The 25019-nt window shown below is 45.4% G+C and overlaps 2 protein-coding genes across 6 annotated transcripts in view; one reads left to right on the top strand and one right to left on the bottom strand.

Annotated features, from left to right (window-relative positions):
* PVALEF (parvalbumin like EF-hand containing) overlaps nt 1-6972 on the bottom strand; it is a 38892-nt gene extending 31920 nt beyond the window's left edge. Inside the window, exon 1 of one of the 2 annotated variants that reach the window (XM_053297067.1) lies at nt 6824-6972. In XM_053297067.1, the coding sequence (XP_053153042.1) occupies nt 6824-6972 (149 nt within the window). Of the gene's footprint in view, nt 1-5033; nt 5159-6823 lie in introns of those variants that run through there. The other variant, XM_053297068.1, reaches the window with a different exon arrangement.
* Nucleotides 6824-25019, top strand: part of AATK (apoptosis associated tyrosine kinase) — a 114639-nt gene continuing 96443 nt past the window's right edge. For all 4 annotated transcript variants that reach the window (XM_053297053.1, XM_053297050.1, XM_053297049.1 and 1 more), the window contains exon 1: nt 6824-7767. In XM_053297053.1, the coding sequence (XP_053153028.1) occupies nt 7680-7767 (88 nt within the window). In that variant the 5' untranslated portion in view covers nt 6824-7679. The remainder of the gene's footprint in view (nt 7768-25019) is intronic.

Raw genomic sequence — 25019 nt, 5'->3', positions numbered from 1 at the left:
ATTATGAATGTAGAGTGTTTAGCAGTGCTTAATTTCTAGGGTGTGGGTGGCCAACCTGAGACTCTTCAACTGTTGCTGGACTGTAACTCCCATAATAGCAATAGCAATAGCAATAGCACTTACATTTATATACCGCTTTATAGCCGGAGCTCTCTAAGCGGTTTACAATGATTTAGCATATTGCCCCCAACATTCTGGGTACTCATTTTACCGACCTCGGAAGGATGGAAGGCTGAGTCAACCTTGAGCCCCTGGTCAGGATCGAACTTGTAACCTTCTGGTTACAGGGCGGCAGTTTTGCCACTGCACCACCAGGGCTAGGGATGATGGGAGTTGTAGTCCCACAGCAGCTAGAGGCTTTTATAAGGGTCACTTTAGTTTTCAACTCAGCATAGCACATGTCTTCAGGGTTTGGGTTGGTAGTTTTAATGTCAATGTTTCCTAGATTGTACTGCATCATACAGAAGGTGGGGGAATCTGTCTGTTTTTTAAATACACACAGGCAGGGCACACACAAAAACTACCATACCAGAGAGAAATTCATAGCATCGCTCTCTTTGGGCTTTCTAGTTTACCACACAGAGATATGTCTGTGGAGCAGGGGTGGCCTTTTCATGAGGCAAGGTGAAGCAGTCGCCTCAAGTGGCTATTTACAGAAGTGCCATCAGAATGGCAAAATGCCCCCTGATGCTGCCATCAGAGCAGCTTTGGAGGATTTATCTGACCCTTGCAAACTTTGCAAGGAGCACCTCTCCTTATACTCCTTTGAAAAACATTCAAGAAGCGCAAGGAGAAAAGAGGAGGCTGGTAGTAAGCTCCCCTCCTACCTGCTCCCCTTGCACATTCAAAGCTTGCAAGGGTTGGTTTTGAAAGGCGGCTGGTCCCCACCAGAGGTGAGGGTCAAGGCAGCATTCTGCACCTTGCCTCAGGTGCCATAAATGGGCACTTGAGGTTGGGTCATCTTTATGGGCCATCCCTGCATGATCCCTCCTTTGCAGTCTGAAGTGCTGCAGTCCAGAATTCTATTACCTTATTCTGCATAATGTATAACATGGCTTTGGCTGAAACCACACATGCCTTTTCAAACATTCTAATGATCACTCAGGAATCTTTTCCTAGTTCAGTGAATGAGTATTGCCACCATTCACAAGTTATATTATCCTGCTTCAAACATCACAACACAACCTCCAGTTAGTGTGGAAGATTTTCCCACACTTGCTTACTGCAAATACAGGCCCACATTGCCTTATTACTAGATTTGGGTGCCATTTCATTGTGACATGGTGACATCACAACAGCATGTAACCGTCTCTCTACTTTACTTGTCCAGACCAGCCCCACTGCCATTTCCTCCACTATCTGATCCCCAGTGAAACTAAGATGGTGCAGTGGAGAAGCTTTCAGATGCCCTTTCCTTCATTTTCCTCAAAGGAGAACATATGAATCACTGATAAGAGTAGAGAGTCAAGATGTGTGGAATGCAAACACTGTGTATGAAAACCGGGTAAAAATACTATACATGGCAAGAGTTGTATATAGATGGTACAGCAACAGTTACTTACTTCCCACCAAGCGTGTATTAGGTGTTTGGTATAGTGAAGATAGGGCAGATGTTTATTAGTAATTATTCAGTGGTAAATGCTGCAGAATCATTGAGGTGAGCTGCCTGCCTTGCTTCTACATATTCACATCCAGCAGAGTTGTCTAGGGTTGTGAGGGAGTTAGTATATGCCCCTCCTCCTTGAATTTGAACATGGAACCATCAGTCACTCTCTGCGACATCTTTAATGATTTTTTTGCAGATAAAATCTCTCATGTTTGGGCCGAACTGGATTCCACAGTAACGGCATCCTGACTCCCGAGGATGTGAACAAACTGCTTCGGTCTGTGCGTATTATAACCTGTTCTCTTGATCCTTGCTCAACTTGGCTTATGTCATCTGGTAACTGATTATCAGAGACAGTCTGGTAAATATTATAAATGCTTCTCTGAGGGAGGGCACGATGCCTCCTTATCTTAAATAGACCTTATTTGAAGAAACCTGCACCTGCACTGGATCCCTCAGAGCTAGCTAATTACAGACCCATTTCTAATCTTCCATGGTTGGGCAAACTCATTTCAAACCAGCTTTCCAGTGGGCTATGGGGTTGAGACTGCCTTGGTCGGCCTGATGGATGATCTCCAGTTGGCTATCGACAGAGGGAATGTGACTCTACTGATCCTTTTGGATCTCTCAGCCACAGGTGCTCTTACCCTTGGACTTTGGGGCTGAGTCCAGGGCCTCTACAGCCCCTAGAGACCTCCAAATCCTCTTTAGTCTGTCCTGGGTGGTGTGGTGGCCTGGCAGAGCATGATTATGCTTAATTTGTAGGGGAGCGGGGCCTGCAAAGGCCTTTAGGCCCAGGCTTCAAAATTACCTGGGTGCACCTCTGCTTTTGGCGGCTTTTGATACCATCAACCATGGTATCCTTCTGGATTGCCTGAAGAGGTGGGATTGGGTGGCACCGTTTTACAGTAGATCTGTTCCTACCTCTCTTATAGATTCCAAAACATGTTGCTTGGAGAATGCTGCTCTGCAAAATGAGAACTAAAGTATGGAGTTCCACAAGGCTCCATACTGTCTCCAATGATCTTTAACATGTACATGAAACTGGTGGGAGAGATCATCAGGAGGTTTGGTGCAGGGTGTTATCAATATGCTGATGACACCCAGATCTACTTTTCCATATCAGCCTCATCAGAAAATGGCACAACTTCCCTATTTGCTTGCTGGGTGGTGGTGGTAATGGGCTGGATAAGGGATAACAAACTGAAGTTGAATCCAAATAAGACCAAGATACTGACTGTGGGGGGTCAGGACCCAAGAGAAGGTTTAGATTTCCCTTTTCTGGGTGGGGTAACACTCCCCCTGAAAGATCAGGCACATAGCTTGAGAGTAGTCCTGGATCCAAAACTCTCTGGTTTATCAGGTTGAGGCAGTGGCCAGGATCAGCTTTGGCTGGCATGTCGGTTACATCAATTTCTGGAGGTAAATTAACTTAAAAACAGTGGTGCATATGCTGGTAACCTCCAGGCTTGACTACTGTAATGCACTCTACATGGGGCTGCCTTTGTATGTAAACTACAACTGGTACAGAATGTGGTAGCCAGACTGTTCTCTGTTCAACCTGAAGGGACCATATAACACCGATTTTAAAAGAACTTCACTGGCTGCTGATATGTTTCTGAGCGAAATACAAAGTGCCAGTTATTACCTATATAGCCCTGAATGGCTGAGGTCCAGGGTATTTAAGAGAGCACCTTCTTTGTCATGAACCTTGTTGCCTATTAAAATCTTCTGGAGAGGTTCGGTTATGGTTGCAGCCAGCTTGTTTGGTGGCAACTTGGGACCAGGCCTTCTCTGTGGATACCCCGGGACTCTGGAATATGGTCCCTGTTAAAATAAGAACATTTCCTTCTCTGTTTGCTTTTAGGAAGACCCTCAAGATACACGTTTTCTCAGGCTTTTAACTGGAACTAATTTTTAAAATGGTTTAATTTGTTTTTCTTGTGAGACTGTGGGGCTATTCTCATGATCTGCAAAAATCGGGCTAGGAGAGCCTAGCCCAATTTTTGTAGATCGTCAGAACCACTGGGCTCAGCTGCAAGCCCAGTGGTTCTAGAGCGAGTAACCTGTTCAAGAACCCCTGCCCTTAAACCAGGTTTGCGGAGCGAGCACTCCGCAAACCTGGTTTTCTAGATCGTGAGTAGCCGCGGTGCGGCTTTGCGCCACGCCTACTCACGAGGAGACCCCCCCGGAGGGGAGGCAAAAAGCCGCCTCCTGGTTCCCGGGGTCTCGCCAGAATGCCCCGCCCCCAGCCCCCGACGGCTCCGTCACGGAGCCGGCAATCGTGTGGGTGGCCAATCCAGCTGCCCAGGGCTCCCTTCCCGCTCACCCTGCAATATCGGGTCTCACGGATCGTGAGACCCGGCTCTGTGTTTACCTTATTTTGTGAAATTTTAACTTTTAAAACTCTGTTTAATATTGTGTTAAATATACACCACCTAGAGATGTACATATCAGTGGTACAGAAATATGATAAACTAAAAAATAAAATGCGGAAGCATGAAACCTGATAGCTGGTTTCACTGCAGTCTTTCGTACAGTGTATGGTACCCATTTCACATTATTATTATTTTTTGTTGTAACAATGTTTGAGGAATATGTCCCTCTACCCATGCTGTTAAAATGTGTGTGTTTTAAGAATCCCACAATTGCAATGAGACAGGAGACATGCTGTGCTTTATTTGTTGGTTTGAGCATTGAACTAAACATGGCAATGGGTATAGGGGACGGTTCCTGGCAATTGCTTCATATTAAAAACAACAATCAGGGAGTAAATAATAATCAAAGAGGATAATGGTGGGGGGAATGATGGTGTGGGAAGGGGGAGCACCATGCAACAATGGCAGGAGAGGGGAGAAAAAGAGAGCTTATAATTATGTGGTTAATATTTAGGGATATGGAACTGATATATAGTATACTTTAAAACCGTGATTCCGCCAGCATGGTGAGTGCTGGACTAGGACCAGGGAGACCCGAGTTCAAATCCCCATTCAGCCATGATACTAGCTGGGTGACTCAGGGCCAGTCACTTCTCTCTCAGCCTAACCTACTTCACAGGGTTGTTGTGAGGAGAAACTTAAGTATGTAGTACACTGCTCTGGGCTCTTTGGAGGAAGAGCGGGATATGAAATGTAATAATAATAATAATTTGTTTTCTCATCTATTTATGTATTATGTTTTTGATTTATATCCCACCTTTTCAGTCTTAATAGAGTGCTCTTGGTGGATTACAATACAATATAAATTTATTTATCTATTTAAAATATTTATACCCCATCCCTCCAGTACACTACTGCTCAGGGCGGCTCACAACATTAGTAAAATAGATACAATGTAAACTAAGAAATTAATAAAGTTAAACATGTTAAAAGACAAGGCTAAACCACATTTAAAATACATAGCATCAGCTGCTATTTCATCTAATTACCTTATTATCTTTGTCTTCTCCTGAAGTGTGTGGCTAAGCTCGCTCACATGAGTCATCTTGAGTTCTTTCCCCCCTATAAGCTGCCATTCAGCAGCGTGCCTTCTCTCTGCTTGCTGCAGTGCTGCATAGTGTGTGCGGCCTGAGTTGTATGGTGGGAGAGAGATGGCTCAGGGTTGGTGTCAGCATGTGGGTGGCCGCCCTGTGGCAAAATCCTGCATTGGGGAGGCTTAATGAGTGGCAGTGGTGGGGAGCAGTGGGTGCTCCTCAAAACTGAGACTTTAGAGAGTCCGCTGGGCAAGCCATCTGATAAGCCATACTCAGTTTGGCAATCCCTGATCCAGGAAAGCTGATGGATGGATTGATACTGCCTCACCAAGGGTGCTGGACCCTGTGACCTTTTGTTCCCTTCTAATACTTATTCATTTTTTGCTTTTCAGATATTTTAAACTAATTTTAAACATTTCAGCACAGAATAGTGACAATGATGCTAGCCACTGCAAGCATGACTTGCTCTATAATGCATATTATTGCTTTTAAAATTATTATTATTAAATAATAATAATAATAATAATAATAATAATAATAAATAATGCATTTTGCTGCTTATGTTTTCAAAACTTTATGCCTTAGTTTTGCAATTAAATGAGGTTGAGGTTCAGGTTTGTTTCCCCCCTCTTTGACTGTGTGTATAATAGTTGCTTCACAAATTACAGGTTTCCTGCATGGAAAACATTCCAATATGGGAAAACATGCATAAAACCTACATGTAGATAACCACATATGACAATCACAGGTGTGTATTTCACTCAGTGTACAGAGAACATCTACTGGGCACCATTGGTGAAATACACAAATTTAGAATTATTGCCATACATGGCAATGTGCAGATTTCTCCTTTTTACTGGGAAATATGCCATTTCTGACATTATGGATTTAGACTATACGTCATCTATCTACATGCAATCCTCCCTGAAATAATGACGTGTGTCTGTCCCACTGCCTGTACATGGAAACTGTGAGCTATTCTATGCATGTACAATGTGCCAAAGCCTTTGGTTCCTCTCAGACACTGCATCAAAGAATAAATGTGTGCTTGTAACTGTTTCAGACATGATAGTATATGCATGTCTGATACACACTCGAGAATCGTAACCAGGACATGTGAATTGCACACGTGCTTTTGTGTGTGCAGACAGATCTGTTAGAAGGTGGCAGGAATATAGGCGCGAGAGCACACGTGTGTGAGGGTGTTTATTGAATACCACTGTTTCCTCTAGTTCTAGAATGCACACTTTGATTTATTTCTGTTTAAGCAAGCTGACTTCTGGCAGTGCTAGGCAGAGTGCTAACGCTCCAGAAAGCTGCGTCAGACCGAGGGGCTAGGGCAGGATGGGCGCAGGTGTTCCATTATGCAGGTAGGGGCATGAATGCTGTGCGGGTGTCCCACGCGCCTGGTGTGTACATAGACCGGGCGCGCGCACGGGTGTGCATGTGTGTGCGCGCGCCAAGGAATCTGTAGCACGTATGTAGATGAGAAGCGTGTGTGCGCCAAAGGGCTGTGTGGATTGTGCAATGTGCGCGCGCAACCCGCCCGGCTTTTGAGTAAAGGGTGTGTGGCGTGAGTGCGCGTGAGCTCACCCGGGTCACACTTGATTGCACGTGCAGCAACGCCCCTTCTTCACCCTTGCGCGCGCCAGTCCGTGCCACCTGAGCGAGCGAGCGAGCGAGCGCTGCCCGGCTCCCTCGCGCCCCCCCCCCCCCCCGCCGGCCGCCGCTTCCTTGCCGCTTACTGCAGTGTTGCGGGGAGGGCAGAGCAAGATGGCGTTGCTGTTGCTGCTGCTGCTGCTTCGCCCAGGGTCAGCACTGGAACAGCTCCTTCCTTTGCATTCCCACTAGCACCGGCAGCTGCTCTGGAGTGCTGCAGCCGCTCTGCAGCCATCTCTCGTGCCTTGGCATTACTGCTGCCGCCAGTGATTCCCCTCACCGCTCCAGCCTCTCCAGAGGCTCTTGTTTTGGTGCAAAGCTTTCCCCCTGTGTGGCGGGCGGGGGGCGGTGAGTGTGTGGTGGGGTTTTGTTTTTTGGCAAGACACACAAGGCTGGATCCATTCTTTCGGAGACTGCACCAGCTCAGGTGCAATTTGATTTGGCAGGCAGCTTTTTCTTTTCCCCTTAGCTTGTTTTATTTTGCATTTCCAGCCCGGAAAGCCAGCGTGGCTGCCCTTAAAAAAATAAAAAAATGGAATGAAATGAAAAAATCAAAGCAACTCTCTTATGCTACCACTTGCAACGGTGGCAACTGCAACCCGACCCCCGCTCTCCCTTAATCTTCCCATGGAGGATGCAATCTGCTAAAAAAAAAAAAAAATACCTGAAGGAGACGCATTGGGATAATAACATGATGGAGGAAGAGGAGGAGCTGCAGTACTGAATTCCCTGGCTGTGCTATCAAGAGGAGAGGAGATGGTGATTTTTAATGTGGCACCGGTGCAACTTCTGGAGTTGTGAGAGCTTTTAGCCCCCCTCCTTTCCCACCGTCTCACCTGCCTAGTGCCTGCCGCCTCTGTCATTTATTTTGGACCCCCGTTTCTCTTTCTGCCTTTTCCGCACCCCCCCGTAAACCCCCCCCCCCCACTTTTCTGCTTTGCCATGGGAATGGTGGCAAATCTCTTGGCTATTGTCATGTCGGCTTCATTTTTCAACCCCAGCTTTGCCTTCAGTTCGCACTTCGACCCTGGTAAGTTGATTTATTTCTGTAGCTTTGGGGCAAAAGAGAGAGAGAGAAATCTAACGATGTCTCAGTTTTTTCCGCTTTGAACACCCCCCCCCCCCGCTTCTATTTCCTTTCGGGGTTTGATTTTTCCTTGTCTTATCCCTCACTTTGGCTACAGAAGGAGTTCGATTTTGGAGCATGTTCTCTTTTCCCTTGCAGGCACTCCCGCATCTTGTACCGCCAGCCCTGGCTTCACTTCTTGCATTGTTTAACCCTTGACTGAACCTGATCCCGTGTATTGGGCTGTTGGTGGGAAGGTGGCAGTTAAAACAAACAACTGCACAACCCTGCATTTGTCTTGGGTAGTGATTTTAGAGGACTCCAGAGGAACAGATTATTTCTACAAAGTTACATCACCATTTACAGGCTCTTCCTGCCTCCCCCCTCTCCCTGCCACCCTTTTGGAAATTGAGGGTATGTGCAGAAGAGTTCTTGAGCATATAGGATGTGAGATAATTAGACATTTAAAACACGATTCTTGCTGGTGTGAATGAATTCCTCTGAGACAGATTTTTCATGCAAATGAGATATTTACAGTGGCCACTGTTTGAACACGGATTGTTGGGGGGTAAGAGACTGACAGAGACTGGTTTTGGTTTTCCTACCTGGAAGTTGCCTTGAATTGCAAAGGGCTGGAATTGCATATGGGTTTATGACCCTCATGGGCTTTCACTCTGTGTTCCTTAAAGGATCAGTTTGGGTAAAGGCGAGTCATAGAGGGGCAAGGGTAACTATCCACCTTGTACTGGGCCTTTCTCTGTGATGGGCTTCAGTCTGAATTAACTTCCCTTGGTTGGAAATGATTGATGTATCCCTATTCGGCCATAAACCTTTTGGCTGGTAATTGCTAGTTCTTGATTTGTGGAGGGACAGCATGCTGTCTCTGCAAAAGCAGAACTGTTGTATCCCAGAGGGACTTGCATCTCCCGGTGACAGGTTTCACTGTTTTTCCCAGCCAGAAATCCTGAAAGGGAGAAACCTAACCTCTGTGTTAGAGGCTGGAGTGATTTTACATCCATTGTCTTACTGGTGCCTATTGCTCTCATCCTCAAAAGAGCTTCCAGTTCTCTTGATGGGTGTTTGTGTGTGTGCATGAAAGTGCCACCTTTTGGTTTGTATGTCCCCGGTCCTATTTGCACACTGGTGGAAGACTGATTCAGTTGGCTATAAATGAAACATGAATTTGTCTTTAACACCTCCAAATGTCACTTTTATGCTTTCTACTGAAATTGTCATGTGAAAACAATCTGCTTGTTCTTCCCTGATAAAAAAGAACTTGGTACAGTTTTTTTAAAAAATTCCACTGCAGTTGCATCTGGCAGGCCTGGAGTGATGTTTTGGGCTCAGTTATGGGTTGAGTTTTCTTTATAGGCATTTATCTGATGAAAAATGCGCGGGAGAGATAGGGAGACATAAAAAATTCAAACTCCAACCTCACTAAATACATTTGTTTTCTGCTTGGCTGCTTTTCTCTGTTTTGTATGTGTACAATCTTCTACAAAGACAATATATACTTTTAAAAATGCTAGTTATCTGAATTATAGTTTGAGGATATGAGAAAACTCAGATGTTCATTATGCAGTCATAAGGGAACTGTGTGTTATATAAGTAGCTGTTTTGCAGCCTTTGTGTTACATCTGTAGCATATGCCCAAAATGAAGATGGGGTTATTTCCTTATGTATGTTTGCTTTTGCAGTGCACTGTCTGACCTTGCATTTCCCCAATCTAGCCACAGATAGATAAACAGAGGGGGATATTATTACTACTTTGCTTTCATCTCCATGTGTTGAATTCCATAAGCAAAGATTGTTTGGAAACGCCATTGACAAGAAATATAGATGCTTAGTTTTGATGAGTGCGAAGGAATGCACACTTGGGAAATATCATCATATTATGCTTATATAGCATTGGCTATTACCAGTCAAGAAAATGATCCTAGCATAATCTTAGGATAGCATTCTGAAAAATGTTGACTCAACATGGGCAGCCACTAAAATAACAAATGTTTCTACAGATTGTTAGGAAAAGAATAAGAAATAATACAGGAAAGATCAGAAGCCTCTGTATAAATCACTAGGAGTGTTGCATATTTAATTCTTGAATAAAATTATTTGTGCTCATTTTAAAAATTATATAGCAGAACTGGAAAAGGTATAAATAACAACTGCATTTATTTTATGAAGCATCTTCCATATGAGGAAAGGCTTAAAAAGATTTATCTTGGAAAAGAAATGAGAAGGAGAAGATGAGGAATACAATATAAAGTTTGAGCTGAAAAGCAGTGGCTAGTGACTTGTTTCCTTTTTCATAATGCCAGAATTAAAGGGAACCCAATGAAGTTAACCTATAATATTGCATTTTTAAGGCCCCTTAAAAGTCCATATTAGAACTATGCAGCTGCCGCCAGAAATAGTAAATGTAGGAAGCTACATTTGTTGGGAGTTGAATCTTCATGGGCACAATTTATTTTATATTAGGGTCACACTAACATGTAGCTGCCCTGCATGATCTGCAATGTGTCCTGGTTGGAGCATCAGCTCTGTACTAATTTGCAATTGTGCCATGGGATCTGCATCACATCATTGGTGCAATCACTTTCCTAACATTTGCTTGACTTCAGGAACTTTGTTGCCCTGGTTCATTCCATACCAGGCCATTTCTGATTTTAGGGGTACAGAGTAAATGTTGCGGTGGTGGGAGGATATCTGGTGGTGCTGTTTCTTCAATGAAATTTCCCATGGGGAAACTTGGTGGATGGATTTTGCTCTTGCTCAGAATCTGACCACTTGCCATGTTTGGATCTGGGAAGACATTTTTTCCTCTGAGATCAGATGCCTAGTGACTCTGTTCGTTGTGTTATTTCCTTTCTCTTTTTGTACATGATTTGAATCACTCACGTGAGTCACCTGGTGATATTTGCTATACTGGCATCTTTCTGCATTATAGGTGCTCTCTGGTTGTAGTACATAATGTTGGTGTTACAAGAATGGATCTGGAGGTGGGGGTGAGTTGCTTTGCATATGGATTGTCTTGCCTTTTAGCAAGGGGGACTGGATTGAGTGACTTCTGGAACTTTGATGAATTCCCTTCAACTCTTGCCTTCTGCTTCAGAGCTCTGGCTCTATGCACTCCAGAGCAGTAGCATTAACCCACTTCTCATCCAGGCAGCAAAAGAGAGGGGTTTTGTTGCTGGCACTGCAGCTGCCTCCCTGGCATTCCTCCCCCTTTGTCTCACTAAGATCACATCTTATAAAGAACCGAGGCTGGAAGAGAGAGGCCATGTAGTGGGTTTATGGCTGAGATGAGCATTGGATCATATTTGAGCTCAGGAACATATGAATGCCTTGTATCAAGTCAGACTATAGATCAGTCTGGCTCAGTATAGTCTACTCTGAATGGCAGGGTTTCGGACAAGAACCTTTCCCAGCCCTATCTGGAGATGCCAGCGATTGAACCTGGGAGCTTCTCCATGCAAATCTTGTGCTCTCTCACTGAGCTACAGTCCCATTTGAACCAGGGACTTCCCATGACAGATTCTTAATCGCTATACTACATTAGCGCTCAGATGGCAAAATACTATGTTTATAAACATTGGTTCATTTTGTTAGTTTCAGACTAAAAAAATGAACCGATGTTTGGTAAGATAATAATCATTGCTTGAGGGTGTCCACAGCCACAAAGCAGTTGGAGACTGAGAACATTCACACAAACCTTTTCCCCCACACAGAGGTTTTTTGTTGCTGCCTTGTGATGTAGGTCCACTTACAACCCTTTTCATGAATGCCTCAACATGTGATGTGATTCCAGATTGGCACAAACTGACCAGGCCTTGGAAGTCAAACTGGCCCTGGGTAATCGGAACTACCCTGCAATAAGGTTCAGGGGTGGAGGAAGTGAGTGTATATACAGTGGCTGACATACTGTACAATGTTATATGTGTGTTGCAACATAATGTTTGCACAGTTGTGCAAGGATGCTCTTGCACAAGTGCAAAAATGTGTGCAAAAGCAGTTGCGTGACAGACCGGCCATAATTTCCAATAGTAATTGGAATGTTGTGCAACTCTGTGCAGTCTTTGCACTTGTGCAGTTGCACAAACATTACGTTGCAACGCGCACATAATGTTGTTGTTGTGCAGTATGTCAGCCACTAGTCAGAAGGTTCTGTGAATGAGGGGACATCCTCAGCTGCCTCTGGGCACTTATTAAGGTGTTTCTGGGAAAGCCGTGGCTGCTTCCACTGCTTCTGGAGTGCTAGTGGCTTGTGTGGAGCAGCTGATGAGCCACTCCACATTGGTGGCACACCATGGGGATCAGAGGGAAGCCCTGTTGCTAGAGCTGTAGCTGCCTTCCTCGGATTCCACCCTTCTAGCCCCATTGATATTACGTATTGTAAAGGTATTGAAGTCCCACCTGCTGACCCATGTCGTGCCAAGAGAGGTGCACATTCCATGGATCTATTCTGCCTGCCATGGAACACCCAGATATGTCCAAGAGCTGCATGTTGAAATCAAGAATCCCACCTAGAGTGGTGACTGCCAGTCACTGACTGGTGTCTTCATGAATAGTCCTTTGTAGAGAGCAACACCAGTCTAGCAAGGATGAGAGAAAGGGGTAGATCTAGTCATATCCCATCACGAAGAGAAGGGGGGACAGGGTATCTATTCACATCGGATCACATGTTGAACATATTATGAAGCTGTCTTGTAACAAATCAGACCATTCATCCATGTAAACCAAAACTGACTGTCCAATATCTCAGGCAAAGGTATCTCTCAGCCGTATTAAGTCCTCTAGGTAGAGAGTCCATGGATGAAACCCATGACTTTCTGCTTGAAAAGCGTGTGCTTTGGTTCTGTGCTTGTCAGCTTTAAATCAAAACAAAACCTGGCTGCTTTTTAAAAAAAACAGTAATTAGATCCACCTGATCTTGCACATCATAGACCAATCTCCAATTTGCCATTCTTAGAAGGTGATTGATCACCCAGCTTCTTTAACAAGATTGCCTCTAGCAATGAGGTATTAATTACCATTGTAAGCAGACTGATGAATGCCCTGATGTACATGCAGTCAAAGGGCAAAAAATGCAGCATGCATTTAATAGTGTTCTTGTACATTGCACAAGCCCTTGTTTCAACAAGCCTGTGGTGCTATCAGTTTTGTCTTCTATGCCCTTCTCCTAACTCCAAATGATATAGTAACCACCCCAGATTTTCAAACCAGAGGGCAAGTATTTGGCTCTAAAGGCAAGTGCTTTCTTGTCACAACTCATTATAATCTGTTTCTGGATTGTGATCTGTTGGCTTGAGTGGTATCCAGGACTTCAGTAGAAGTCAAAGATGCAGCTAGCTCAAGATAATGGGGATACAGGCTCTGGAAGTTCACTGGATGCCTCTGCAGCAGAGTCTTCCAGTGTTACCTCCTAGTACATACTCTAAAGCTTATCTTTTGCCGTCATAAGAGCCAGGAACTTTTCTGTGCTTGTGCAGGATCACACAATTCTGTTTATGTGGACCCATTGTCGAATTCTCTCCAGTTGAAAAGTGTTCTTAAAGGAATGCATTTTTTATTTTAGGGGAAGGCTGCCCTGTATTGTAACACCCATGATCTCAGTCATAGAGCAAGGGTGTGAAGGAATGATTCCTGCTGAAATCTTTCCCAGTATTTGAGCAGTCTGTCCTCCTGTGGCTTCAGCCACCAGTGGCTGTACATCTGAATGTGCTGAGACAAAGAACACAAGAACAGCCCTGCTGGGTCAGCCTGTCTAGTCCAGCATCCTGTTTTTCACAGTGGCCCACCAGATGCCTCTGGAAAGCCCACAGGCAAGAGGTGAGACAAAGTCCAGTTCCTCCCCCACATCTGGTTGTCAGTTGACCTAAGCCCTATTCACACATTATATTCAACACTTATGAGTGTACAGTGTGCACAGGTACAGTTATTCACATGTTACATTAAAATGCAGGTATAGAAGTATACTTCCTATCTGTGCCATTTGAGGGGCAGTACCCAGGTTCACTTTTAAAATGGATGTGGGTACAGTCATTCACAAAAAAAAAAGTACGAGTGGTTTTTGTGTGAATGTACAAAAACATGTACAAAGATCTGTATATTTGTAAAACATAATGGCTGGTTCACGTGAACATGACAACCACGAATACTCTATTTATATACTGCTTTTCAATCAAAGTTCCCAAAGCAGTCTACATATAAATACATAAAATGGCCCCAACACATGAAGCGGGATGGGGATGCACCAAGAACACACCCACCCCGATGTCACTGAAAGGTATCCTGCCATGCTGTTGGGGCATCCTTCAGTTGCATGTGGGAGTTGTTAATCTGAACGGCCCCCAAACACACACTCCAAAACCACATGTTTAGAGGCCATTTGGATGACCAGCCCCCACATGCAGTTGGAAGATGCTCCAACAGTGCATCAGGATGTCCTTCAGTGATGTTAGGTCAGACATGCTCTTGTGTGTTGGGCCATGTTCATGGGAACCTGCCCAGTGTCTGGCAGTAAATGATGTCAGGTAGAAAATCCCAAAATTGAAAATTTGGGGGCAGTAAGTGGAGATTTGATTCTTTGCTACCTGAAAAACAGGGCTTAACCAATCCCAGGCTTTGATAGTCATGATGCCTAGAAATTTTACTGTGGTGCCTGGACTAGAATTTTCAGAGGTAAAGTTGTTTAATAAAATATTTGTCTCAGGCAGCCTGTTTCTGTTCTGAATATGTTATTTGTCTAATTTACCTTCCCCCTCCACAATGTCCATCACTAAGTTCAATGATTCCGTCAAGTGTCCATTGTCTGACTCCTAAATTTGGGGGCTGTCTCCTAAATTTGAAGAAAGGTTTATCAAGGCATGACCAATTTTTGTCGTGTTCCTTGGGTTTTGTCAAAGCATAAAAAGAAACGCCCACCACAAAGTGAAAATCCCTTTTATTGTTATAATAGGTAACATCTGACATTATAGTTGAAGTGGGGATGTAAGCATAATTTTCTGTATAGTTTGTGGGAGGTCTTGCAATGCTATAGGAGGTCTCACAATGCTTTTTTACCAATTGCTCTCTTGTAATTTCCTTTTAACTTTTATTGGGTAAAAAAATCCTTGCCACATTATACTTATTTTAAGAGGGTGTTGTTGCATGTCTACATCCCCTGTTGAAACAGAAGCAAGAAGGTATTTTTTCTCAGGTTTGTTGATATGTATACCTCTCAGTGATACTTCTATGTCTAGTCAAGGCCACTCTTTCACAGTGTATTTCCGTTGTTTTATGCTTTGCACTGTGATATAACATTCTCTAAAAGTGCAAAATAATTTTCTACAACCTCTACGTAGACTGGTAGACCAAGCTGCAGATTTCTAGAAACAGTAGACTTGCTTATTTGCTTGTGCTGTGCTCTGGCAGAGGTGTGGATTTTCTGGAAATATTTGATTTGAAAATTTAGTTGAAACTTTAGTAGTTAAACTGCAATATTTGATAGGGGTGGGTGGGAAATCAGCCAAGACACTTGGGGCTGGTTTTGTTGAGATGGCTGCTGGCACACACAATGTTTGAGTCATGCAGAGAGTGCACCTGCTGTGACATCTGTGGAGGATGTCCCAACATGCTCTTGACATATGTTTTTCATGTGAGGGGGCTTTTTATCTGAATTGCCCCTCTACACGTGCTCCCAATACCTGTTTAAACATGCAACCCTCAGGCACATATTTTGGTGATGCACAGTGGGCTTCTAAGGGAAGAGGAAATTGGTGAAAATCACACCTTCCCTCACTCAAGCGACAGCACAGCAGTAGTCTAGAATGCACACTGCTGCATGCACATAGTGCTAGTCTGGGTGTTGGCCAATGAATTTTTAGAAATGGAAACTTTTTTCCATGGAAAAATCAAGCCTGGGAAATTATTTTACTCCACATCTCTTTGCTCAGGGCATGGATATATATTCCCTCCCTCATAAGGAATGGAGAGCAGTGAGGGAGTACTTGAGAGACCTCCTCACAGGCTGGCTATCTCTGTTCCCTCTAAGGCATGCACATGTGCATGCACACACGTTATTTGATGTCTGCTCAGTCAATTTTAGATCCCGCTCAGGTTTAATTAGGAAGGTCCCACTCTGAATCCATGTGTGCACACTCTGCCTTGATACTGCCGCCCAGAACAAAACTCATTCCACACACAGATGAAAAAAATTAGAGAGAATACTGTTGGCTTCTCCCACATTCTCTTGCACTTACTGTGGCAAGAGAAAGTGGGAGCACAAGGTAACAAATAGGTGTTCTTTAAATGTCTAACTTTTTTGTTTCTTTCCTTCCTGCTTTTAAATTACTTAGAGTTTTTAGACTAGGAGGGATATGTTAAATAGTTCTATTGTAATCTAATCCTTCTCCATACTGGAAGTGCTAGATAGTAGTGAAAGTAATGGGGACCATGGGCTGTTACAAGTGTGACCCTTGGTATAATCTAACACTACAATTCCTCCTCCCACCTCCTCTATTTTATAGGGATGTGCACGAAATGGATTTTGCATTTTTTCCCGAGCTCAAAACAAAATGCGGATGGCCAAAATGTTTTGCTGAAACAGCTGTTGACCCGATTGTTTCGACCGAACAAAACTCGAACTGTTTTGAGTGTTTTGGCCATAGGGAACAATGGGGAAACTCTAAACACTCCATTGTTCCCCATGGGTAGCTCCAAGGAACACCAAAATGGGTTGTGTCGTAGGGCATGATGGGTGCTACCTACCACCAAACCCACAAAAGAAATGGACAAGCAGGCGATTTTTAACAAATGTTATCTCCCCCCCCCCAAATCCCTATAGGATCACAAGCCAGTGCCAGAAAACCAAACAGCAAGGGAAAAACAGGCCTCCAAAATGGTGCTTAAAATGTTTTGAATCGAAATGGGGTTGTCTTGTTCCAGGTTCGAAACAGGCTCTGTATTTAAAGGCCATTTTGTTTTGAGCTCAAAACTCTTGAAATGACCTGTTTGAGTTGAAGTGTTTCAATGTCAAAACATTTTGCATATCCCTATATTTTAGGGAGGTGGGATTAAAACTGAGGCGCCACTCTTGAATCAGTCACAAGTGACCTCTGTTATAATATGCTTTGGTTTCGGCAACTGTTGTTTATGGTGTTACCTGCTTATGATCTCTTTAGAGTAGGCCTTCACAAATTTGCTTTGGATCTAGGAGCCAGCTAACAACTTTAGGAACCAGACAATAGATGCTAAACAAGATTGCTGGACTTAGTGACTGACTTTACGGAGGGTGAAGGTAAATGGGCTTTTCTTTATCCCTTTGTCAACTAACATGTTTAACAGATTTTATTCTAGCTTTGAATATCCTAGTTACTGTAACTTTAGAATTTTTAGGCACCATGACTCCCTGGTGTCTGGGATTTGTCAAGCCCCGCTTTAGATTCAGAGTACTTCCAGTCTTGCACAAGTGTAATTAGCCTCTGAAGCTCCCTCTTCTTCCCACAGCCTTGGGCACTTCTTGGCAAAAGAAGAGTAGCAGGTGTCACTTAATCAAGATAGGCATAGTTCAGTTCTGAGAGAGATTCTTTTTAAGCATCTGAGTGACCCAAGGACTGAATGTTCATGTAACATCCCTCATCCTTTCTTCTCTGTTGGAGTGTACTGTTTGTCAGTGCTGATGTTGCTCCCTCCATGTGTGAGGAGGCCCAGGGTAGCTGCCTCCCTTGCTCCCCCTCTGCCCCCAAAAACACACAATGAGGGAGAAAATGATTCCATCCCTCAGTGTATGAATTCATTCATAGGGCCACACCTGGCTTCAGACTAGATGAATATGGATGTCGTTCCTTAAACAACTCAGGTCCTCTGCATTCACAGTAACTATGTGCCAAACATATAGCATACTGTTGAACACTTGATGGATGGGTGTGAATAATGGTGTCATATTCCGCAAACACTTGTCCAGCTGTCATTTGTTTGTCATTCTGCAGCATGTGTTTGCTGCATGGCTGGTGAATACAGATTGCCTAGAACTGCTTCCAGGGTAGTTCTGTGCTGGGTTAATTTGTGGGCAGTTTTTGCTGTGTTAAACGATAAGCTACTGTCTGGCATTGGAAGCCATTTATTTATTACATTTATATCCCACCTTGCTTCCATGGCGCAACTCAAGGCAGACTTGGTAGGGTTTTCAGACAGTCCTTTATCAAAGTACTAACCAGACTCCGATCCACTTAGTTTCAGCAAGGTTGTTGCATCATGTGCTTTAGATGAGACTCTGGGATCATGCATAACTTTTGGTGCGTGCATACACACCAAGGGTGCCGCCTTCTACAGTGCAGCTGTCCCAAGCAAGAGTTAAAACAGAACTTAATGTGCTGAAGTTAATGGGACTTGTTTGCTCATGGATCCAGCTTCTTAAAGCTCAGCATCTGGCTGGGCTAGGACTCTATAAATAACTTGTTTGGTCATTGCTTCCTTGTTCCTCCTAGAGGGAGACAGTAGCTGGAACATTAGGGCATCGGTAAGGTACTGATTAAGTCAGAAAGGCTTTGGAGTAATGTGGCTGATTTGTGACAGGTAGCTTCTATGGCAACATCGACCGTTTACCCTAAATAGGTACTTTACAGGTGTGGGCCAGAAATAGTTGTCAGCACTTGAGTATTGCAGATCAGCATATGCACTTTATGCAAGAGAGTTTTCCTGTCAATAGAATGGTCACAGGTTGGATGGATGATGGTAAAGGGAAGAGGCAGGGAATGCTCCATGTTGCTCTTTCTGGCCTCTGCTAATGTGAGTTAAGGGGGAATTCGTTATCACACACACACACACACACACACACACACACCCCCAAATTAATTCACCAGAAATTCCATCTTGCTTTGAAAGCACAGGGTGAGTAAGAAATGTATACTAAGCTTGATTGTGTTGGAAGAATGTGAGCTACATGTCCAGATTGTGAGGATGTGCAAATATAAATTCTTTTTAGAGTATTGGTGGGAGAGGCAGAATTGGAATCTGCCCAGTACAAGTATAAGAGAGTGAGAAACAAGGGGTTATAGTTAAGATCAGTTTGCATAGAGTTTTTGTACTCAGTCAGGTTCGCTAAAGAGTGACAAAGTATGGATTTTTCCTGACTCTTTCAATGCAGTCAGGCTGAAATGGGAATTCTAATCTGGGTTAGTGTCTGTGCACATGGAACTGGGGTATTTGCTGGTTCCAATCTGTACAGCATTAGAAACCACAGAGGCAGTGCCATGTTCACATGAAGAGTTACTTTTATTTAATGGACTTTAAAAATACTCTAATCTGATTCTCTGCATTTACTTGAAACTTTTGAAAGGAAGTCCCACTGACTTCAGTGGAGCTAACTTCCAAATCAGGCTATCAGCAATAATCCCTCTTTTCTTATCATGGAAACTGGTTCTGTATGAAGAAAGAAAAATAGCATTGGCTACTTCTATGCAGTTTATTTACAAGAGTAATTTTTCCACAAGGAGGTTCATGTTTGGAGAAATAATTTAGTGTGGAACCATGGTTTAATCATGGTTTCACACAACTTTCACACTCCCTCTTCCCCTTTGAACAAAGGAGAAGGAGTTTCAGTGCTGATTTAGATTCCAGTTCTGATTTAGAACAAACTGGAATTTGCCATGACATCCAAACTTAGCAAATGCCCACTTGTTCTAACCAGAGTGGATGCACAAACTAGGATACAAAACTAGGATTGAATCCTAGTTTCCTATTGTGGCTTGTTCATCCACTCTGGTTAGAACAAGCCAAGATGGCTGGGATCACTTCAGATGTCATGGCAAATGCTGGTTTGTTCTAAAACAAGACCAGAAGTTTAAAACTTCATCCTCTTGGAAAGTGTAGCATGAGGCTAGTGAATGTCATGCAGAACCATGATTCACATATGGTCCTGTGTGACATCTGAACTGGGCTGTTATTCCAGAGTTCTCCTTTCCCTCACATTTCTGGAGTGGGGGTGGGGGAGGTAGGTTTTAAAAACAGAGGAAGGGGGAAGAGGAGATATTGGTGCTGCTGATATCATTCACATGGACAACAGAATTTGCTCAGGATTTGCATAAACCGCCCAAGCCAGTTGCAAAGTTGGTTTGTTGTTCTAGCCCAGGGCTATTCTGCTATCACCAAATCTTTTATATGTACCCAGAGAATGTGTAGTAAAGGAAAGGTCGTGCCTTCGAGTTGTTGTTGACTCCTGGTGACCACAGAGCCATGTGGTTTTCTTGGTAGAATACAGGAGGGGTTTACCATTGCCATCTCCTGCACAGTACGAGATGATGCCTTTCAGGCTGCTGCCCAATATAGGAGTTTTTCCCCTGAGTAGGAAATCCTCAGGAAGGGTGGTGAACGGAGCATGCCCAAGACAGAACTGGACCATTTGACTTGATTGTAGGCATAGCCACCTCCCAGCCCCAGTTCAGTCTCACTCGGGATAGGACACTTAGAGAGAGAGAGTGCTTTTGCTGGAACGACTTCTTGTTGGTATTTTTGGCCTTTTCCCGCTACATTCTTCCTTCCTAGCTCTTTTCTGCTCCTTCTCATCTCTGTAGCTAGTGCGAAGGTGGGAGGAGAGCTGCACTCTATTCGAACACCAAAGTTTCCATCTACCAAACTACCTTTTTTCGTTTCTATTTGGCCCGATTGGCTTCCTCAAATTAGTTTGTTTACTTCTTGCATTTTGTATCATGGAACTGGCGCACGCAGAGGAGCTCCTACAGGGCTTCTTGTCAGAGGAAACGCAGTTGCCGCAGCACCTGAGCAGTGTTAGATCCACCCTCCCGTTTGCCGCAACTCGGCCAGGAGCATCCCCTTTGGTGCTTCCTTCTACTGCCTCCGCTTTGGCGTCTAAGGCGACAGGGGCAGAGACTTTGGGACAGCAAGCCTCCAAAGTCCACAAGAAGTCTAAGCATGGCAGGGGCCAGCCATCTCCCGAGAAAAAGAAAAAACGCAAAGACTCCCTGTTAAAAGCGGAGGGGCACAAATGCTTAAGCGAGCGGCTGCTCATACAAGCCATTTGTCGGCGTTCGAAAGTGAAACCAGGCAAGAATGGCGCCAAAATGGGAGGAAACTCTAACAAAAGAACCATCATTGAGGACAATGACCGGAGCCCAGTTGGCACCCTCCCGGTGTTCACATCTCTGCCCTGTGAGGGCTCAGCGGTTGAGGGGGAACCGACTAGCCTGCACATTCCCTTCCTGCTTCAGGATTGCTCCTCCACCAGGCCAGCTCCTGAGATACCTCAACAAGTGCCTGTGAGTACTGACCAATTCTCTCCCAGGGCTACCCAGTGGCTTAGATTATTTTTTCAGCGGGAGTTTGCCCTAGAGCAGGCCTGCACAACCTAAGGCCCGGGGGCCAGATTTGGCCCACAGGGATTATTTTACTGGCCCCCAGGTATCCTGCAGAAACACAGGAGCTGGAAACTGCCTTATAGTGCCATCCTATGCATGTTTTCTCAGAAATATGTTCCATGGTGCACCCAGTGAGTCTTACTCCCATGTAAGAATGCCTAGGATTGCAGCCTGAAAGCAATGACAATTTAGGGAGAGGAGAGGAATTGACAGTTATTTTGGGCTGGCTTGCACTCCAGGGCCCTCACTGATTGAGCAGGTACAGGACCTATTTTCTGGCCACTATTTCTTGGTTAAAACTATGGGTCAATTGACAGGGAGAATAGATCCACGAATAACTAATGATATTTTTAATTTTAATATAATAATGGGCTAAAAATTTACCTCAGCCCCTGCATGCCAAGTTGTGGATATTTCTGGCCGCCTGGAGCATTTGAGTTGTACAGCCCTGCCCTAGAGCTACCTGCGGCTCCAATTTCTGGGTCATAAGGACCATCCAATCCGGTCCCGGCGGGGAACCCTCCTTTCTCTCCCCTGGGGCTTCCTACTGACAATTCCATCCCCATCCTGCCCCCAAATCCAGTACAGGCAGTGAGATGCAGGCAGGCACCCAACAGGAGTGGTAGTGATAGGCTATCATCATCTTCGCCTGATTCCAGCATGAGATGTAGGGCTAACCCCCTTTCTGAACGGGGTCTTTTCATCCCTAGACTGTTGCCTCACTGGGGCAAGCACAGGCGCAGAAATTCATCTTCCTCTTCCTGCCCATCTCCCCAGGGAGATAAAAGACCAAAACTCCCAGCTGGGCCTTCCCCTTCAAATCCTCTAACCCCACCCTGCCCTCGTCCCTCTCCCACAAGCGCCTCCATTGGCCCCCACAACTGCTGGACAGGCCGACATCCCCTGCTGCACCTGTCCCCTCCTCAGGGAGCGATTCTTCACACTCTCATCTCCTGGATCCTACAGGGCCTTTAGATTCCGAAAAGGAAGAAGGGGAACTTTCAGAGGAAGAGGTGGTTTCCCCCCATTTCTAATTCTACCAGACTTTTCTCCTCAGTAGACTTTGAGGTCCTTTTGGCTAAGGCGAAATGCACAATTAATGATGTCTCTCCGTCAGAACCTACGCAACCAGCATCAACCCTCGATCAACAGGTTTTTCCGTCCTCGGAACCAGTAGCGTCGGTAGTTCCTTTTCCTCCTCTATTCCATAGAGTAATGTGTGCGGAATGGCAGCGCCCCGCTTCCTCAAAGCCCATTGGTAACTTGCCCAAAAAACACTATCAATTACCCATGGAGGTGTCTAAGTTATTGGCCACTCCTAAGGTGGATCCGCCCATGGCCCAGTTGGTGTCAGGGGCTATGCTGCATTCTGAAGGACAGGAACAGCTTAAATCTCAGGAGGATAGGCGCTGTGACACGCTTTTAAAAAAGGTCCATGACGCCACTACCAAATCTATTTTCGCCCGGGCATCTGTGCTGCGGGCCAAGGAGCTAGTCAAGATGGTCCCCCCTGAGCTGCCTAAGCTGTGCCAGGGCATAAACAAAATGGCCAAAGCTGCTGCACTGACAGCAGATTCAAGTTTGGATTGCATTCAGCATTCCTCCCGCACCATGATGGCTAGTGTGGTCATGCGCCGGTCACTCTGGCTCAAGTCCTGGAATGTAGACTCTAAGTCCAAATTGGCATTAAAGTTCAGCTCCCTTTGCCAGACTCGATCTATTTGGTCCAGCTCTGGACCTTGTCCTGGTGGAGACGCGGGACAAAAAGAAGGCTATGCCATCCTCTCGCAGAGACTCTAGACATCCTTTTCGTGACTCACACAGTTACTTTCGTCCCTACAGGCAGTTCTTCAACAAGACCTATCTTGCCAGGAATTTCCGGTCCCAACCATTCAGAGGCTCCAGAAGGCCATAGTGGTAGCAACAGTACCGGGGCAACTCCTGAGGATCCTCCTCCAGGCAGTTCAACCCTTCCTACTCCCAGCGCAAGCAATGATGCCATCCCAGTTGGCGGGCAGGCTGGCGGACTTCTGCGTGACCTGGATGTCCACGGCCTCTGACGCCTGGGTGATAGATGTGGTGTCCAATGGTTATTCCATAGACCTCATTTCTCCTCCTCATCTCCGCTTCAACCCCACACCTCGGTCCTCCAATCCCATCAAACATCAGTGGATGCTTCAAGCAGTGAGTCACCTACTTCAGATACGGGCAATAGAGCACATGCCATCTACTCAAAAATATCACGGCATGTATTCTATCCTCTTCTTGGTTCCAAAGAATGACGGCTGCTGGAGGGCTGTCCTCGATCTAAAGGCTTTCAATCACTTTGTCCAGAAGAGGACATTTCAGATGGAGTCCCTCCATACCATAAAAGACTCAAAGAGACCGTCCGCCCAGGGGACTGTCTGGCATCGGTGGACCTATCAGAGGCCTATTTACACATCCCTATCAGGGCCCACGATCGGATGCACCTCCGCTTCACTTACATCTGGAGCTATTTCCAGTACCACGCTTTGCCCTTCGACCTGTCATCTGCCCCGCAGGTATTTACGAAGATTATGGTCTTTCTGGTCTTGCATCTATGACTCCAGGGGGTGAATGTCCACTCGTATTTGGATGACTTGCTCATCAGGGCGTGCTCGAAAGCTCAGGCCATCAAGGATATCACCACGACTCTTACGGCCCTGAAGGACTACGGTTTTGTAGACAATTTCAAAAAGAGCCATCTCACTCCATCACAGCAGCTGGTGCACCTAGGGGCTCTGTTCAACACCACACGGGGCACGATCCACCTTCCCAAGGAGCAAAAGGACAAGATCACCAATCAGCTCCACCCGCTCCTACGCAAATGCAAGGAGGACGTCATGGTCCTGACGCAAGCTCTAGGGTACATGATCTCGTGCATGGATTGTACCCCTTGGGCCAGGTGGCACTCGCGCCCCTTCCAGTAGGTTCTGCTGCCTTGGCAAGATGACATCATGGCGGTCAACACAAAGGTCCATATCGATTTCTCAGAAGGTCAAGCAATCACTACATTGGTGGCTGTCTCCATCCCTCCTCTGGGGGCAACCATTGGCGGAGCCCCAACGCACTGTAGTCATAACAGATGCCAGCTTCTCGGGCTGGAGGGCCCACTGCCAGGACCAAGTGGCACAAGGCCAGACGCCCCATAAACTAGATGCCCCATAAACTAGCTAGAGCTCCGGACAGCTTGGCTAGTGCTCTTACATTTCCAGTGTCTCCTATAGGGGTGGCATGTCCTCCTCTGGATGGACAATGTGGCGGTCAAAGCACACATCAGGAGTCAGTGGGGCACCAAATCCAGGCTGCTGATGAAGGAATCAGATCTTCTGTTTCGCTGGGCAGAGACCAACTTGCTCTCCATCATTGCCAAACACCTAAAAGGGGAAGAAAACGATTTGGCGGACTGGCTCAGTCAGAAGTCCCTCGATCCAGGATAATGGTCGCTTCACCCGGATGTCTTCGGACAACTGACCTGAGTGCTGGGACACCCACAGGTGGACCTGTTTGCCTCTCCAAACAACCACCAACTACCCTACTTCTGCAGATACCACTCTCCCTTGTCGGAAGCGACCGACGCCCTTCACTCTCAATGGCCGGACGGCCTTCTCTACACCTTTCCTCGCACTCCCATCATCATGAAAGTCCTCAAGAAGCTAATGTTGGAGAAAGCGGACCTGATCCTCATCATGCTATTCTGGTCCCGTAGGCCGTGGCTCCCTGATATCCTCAATCTAGCTGTTCAGCCTCCATGGCGTCTGCCGTCTCGTCACGACCTTCTGCCTCAGGGTCCCTTCCTTCACCCCGACCGCCAATGGCTACAGCTCTCCACCTGGAGGTTGA

The sequence above is a fragment of the Hemicordylus capensis genome, chromosome 2 (genome assembly GCF_027244095.1).
Source record: "Hemicordylus capensis ecotype Gifberg chromosome 2, rHemCap1.1.pri, whole genome shotgun sequence".
NCBI classification, from domain to species: Eukaryota; Metazoa; Chordata; class Lepidosauria; order Squamata; family Cordylidae; genus Hemicordylus; species Hemicordylus capensis.
This window is presented reverse-complemented; position numbering and strand designations above follow the sequence as displayed.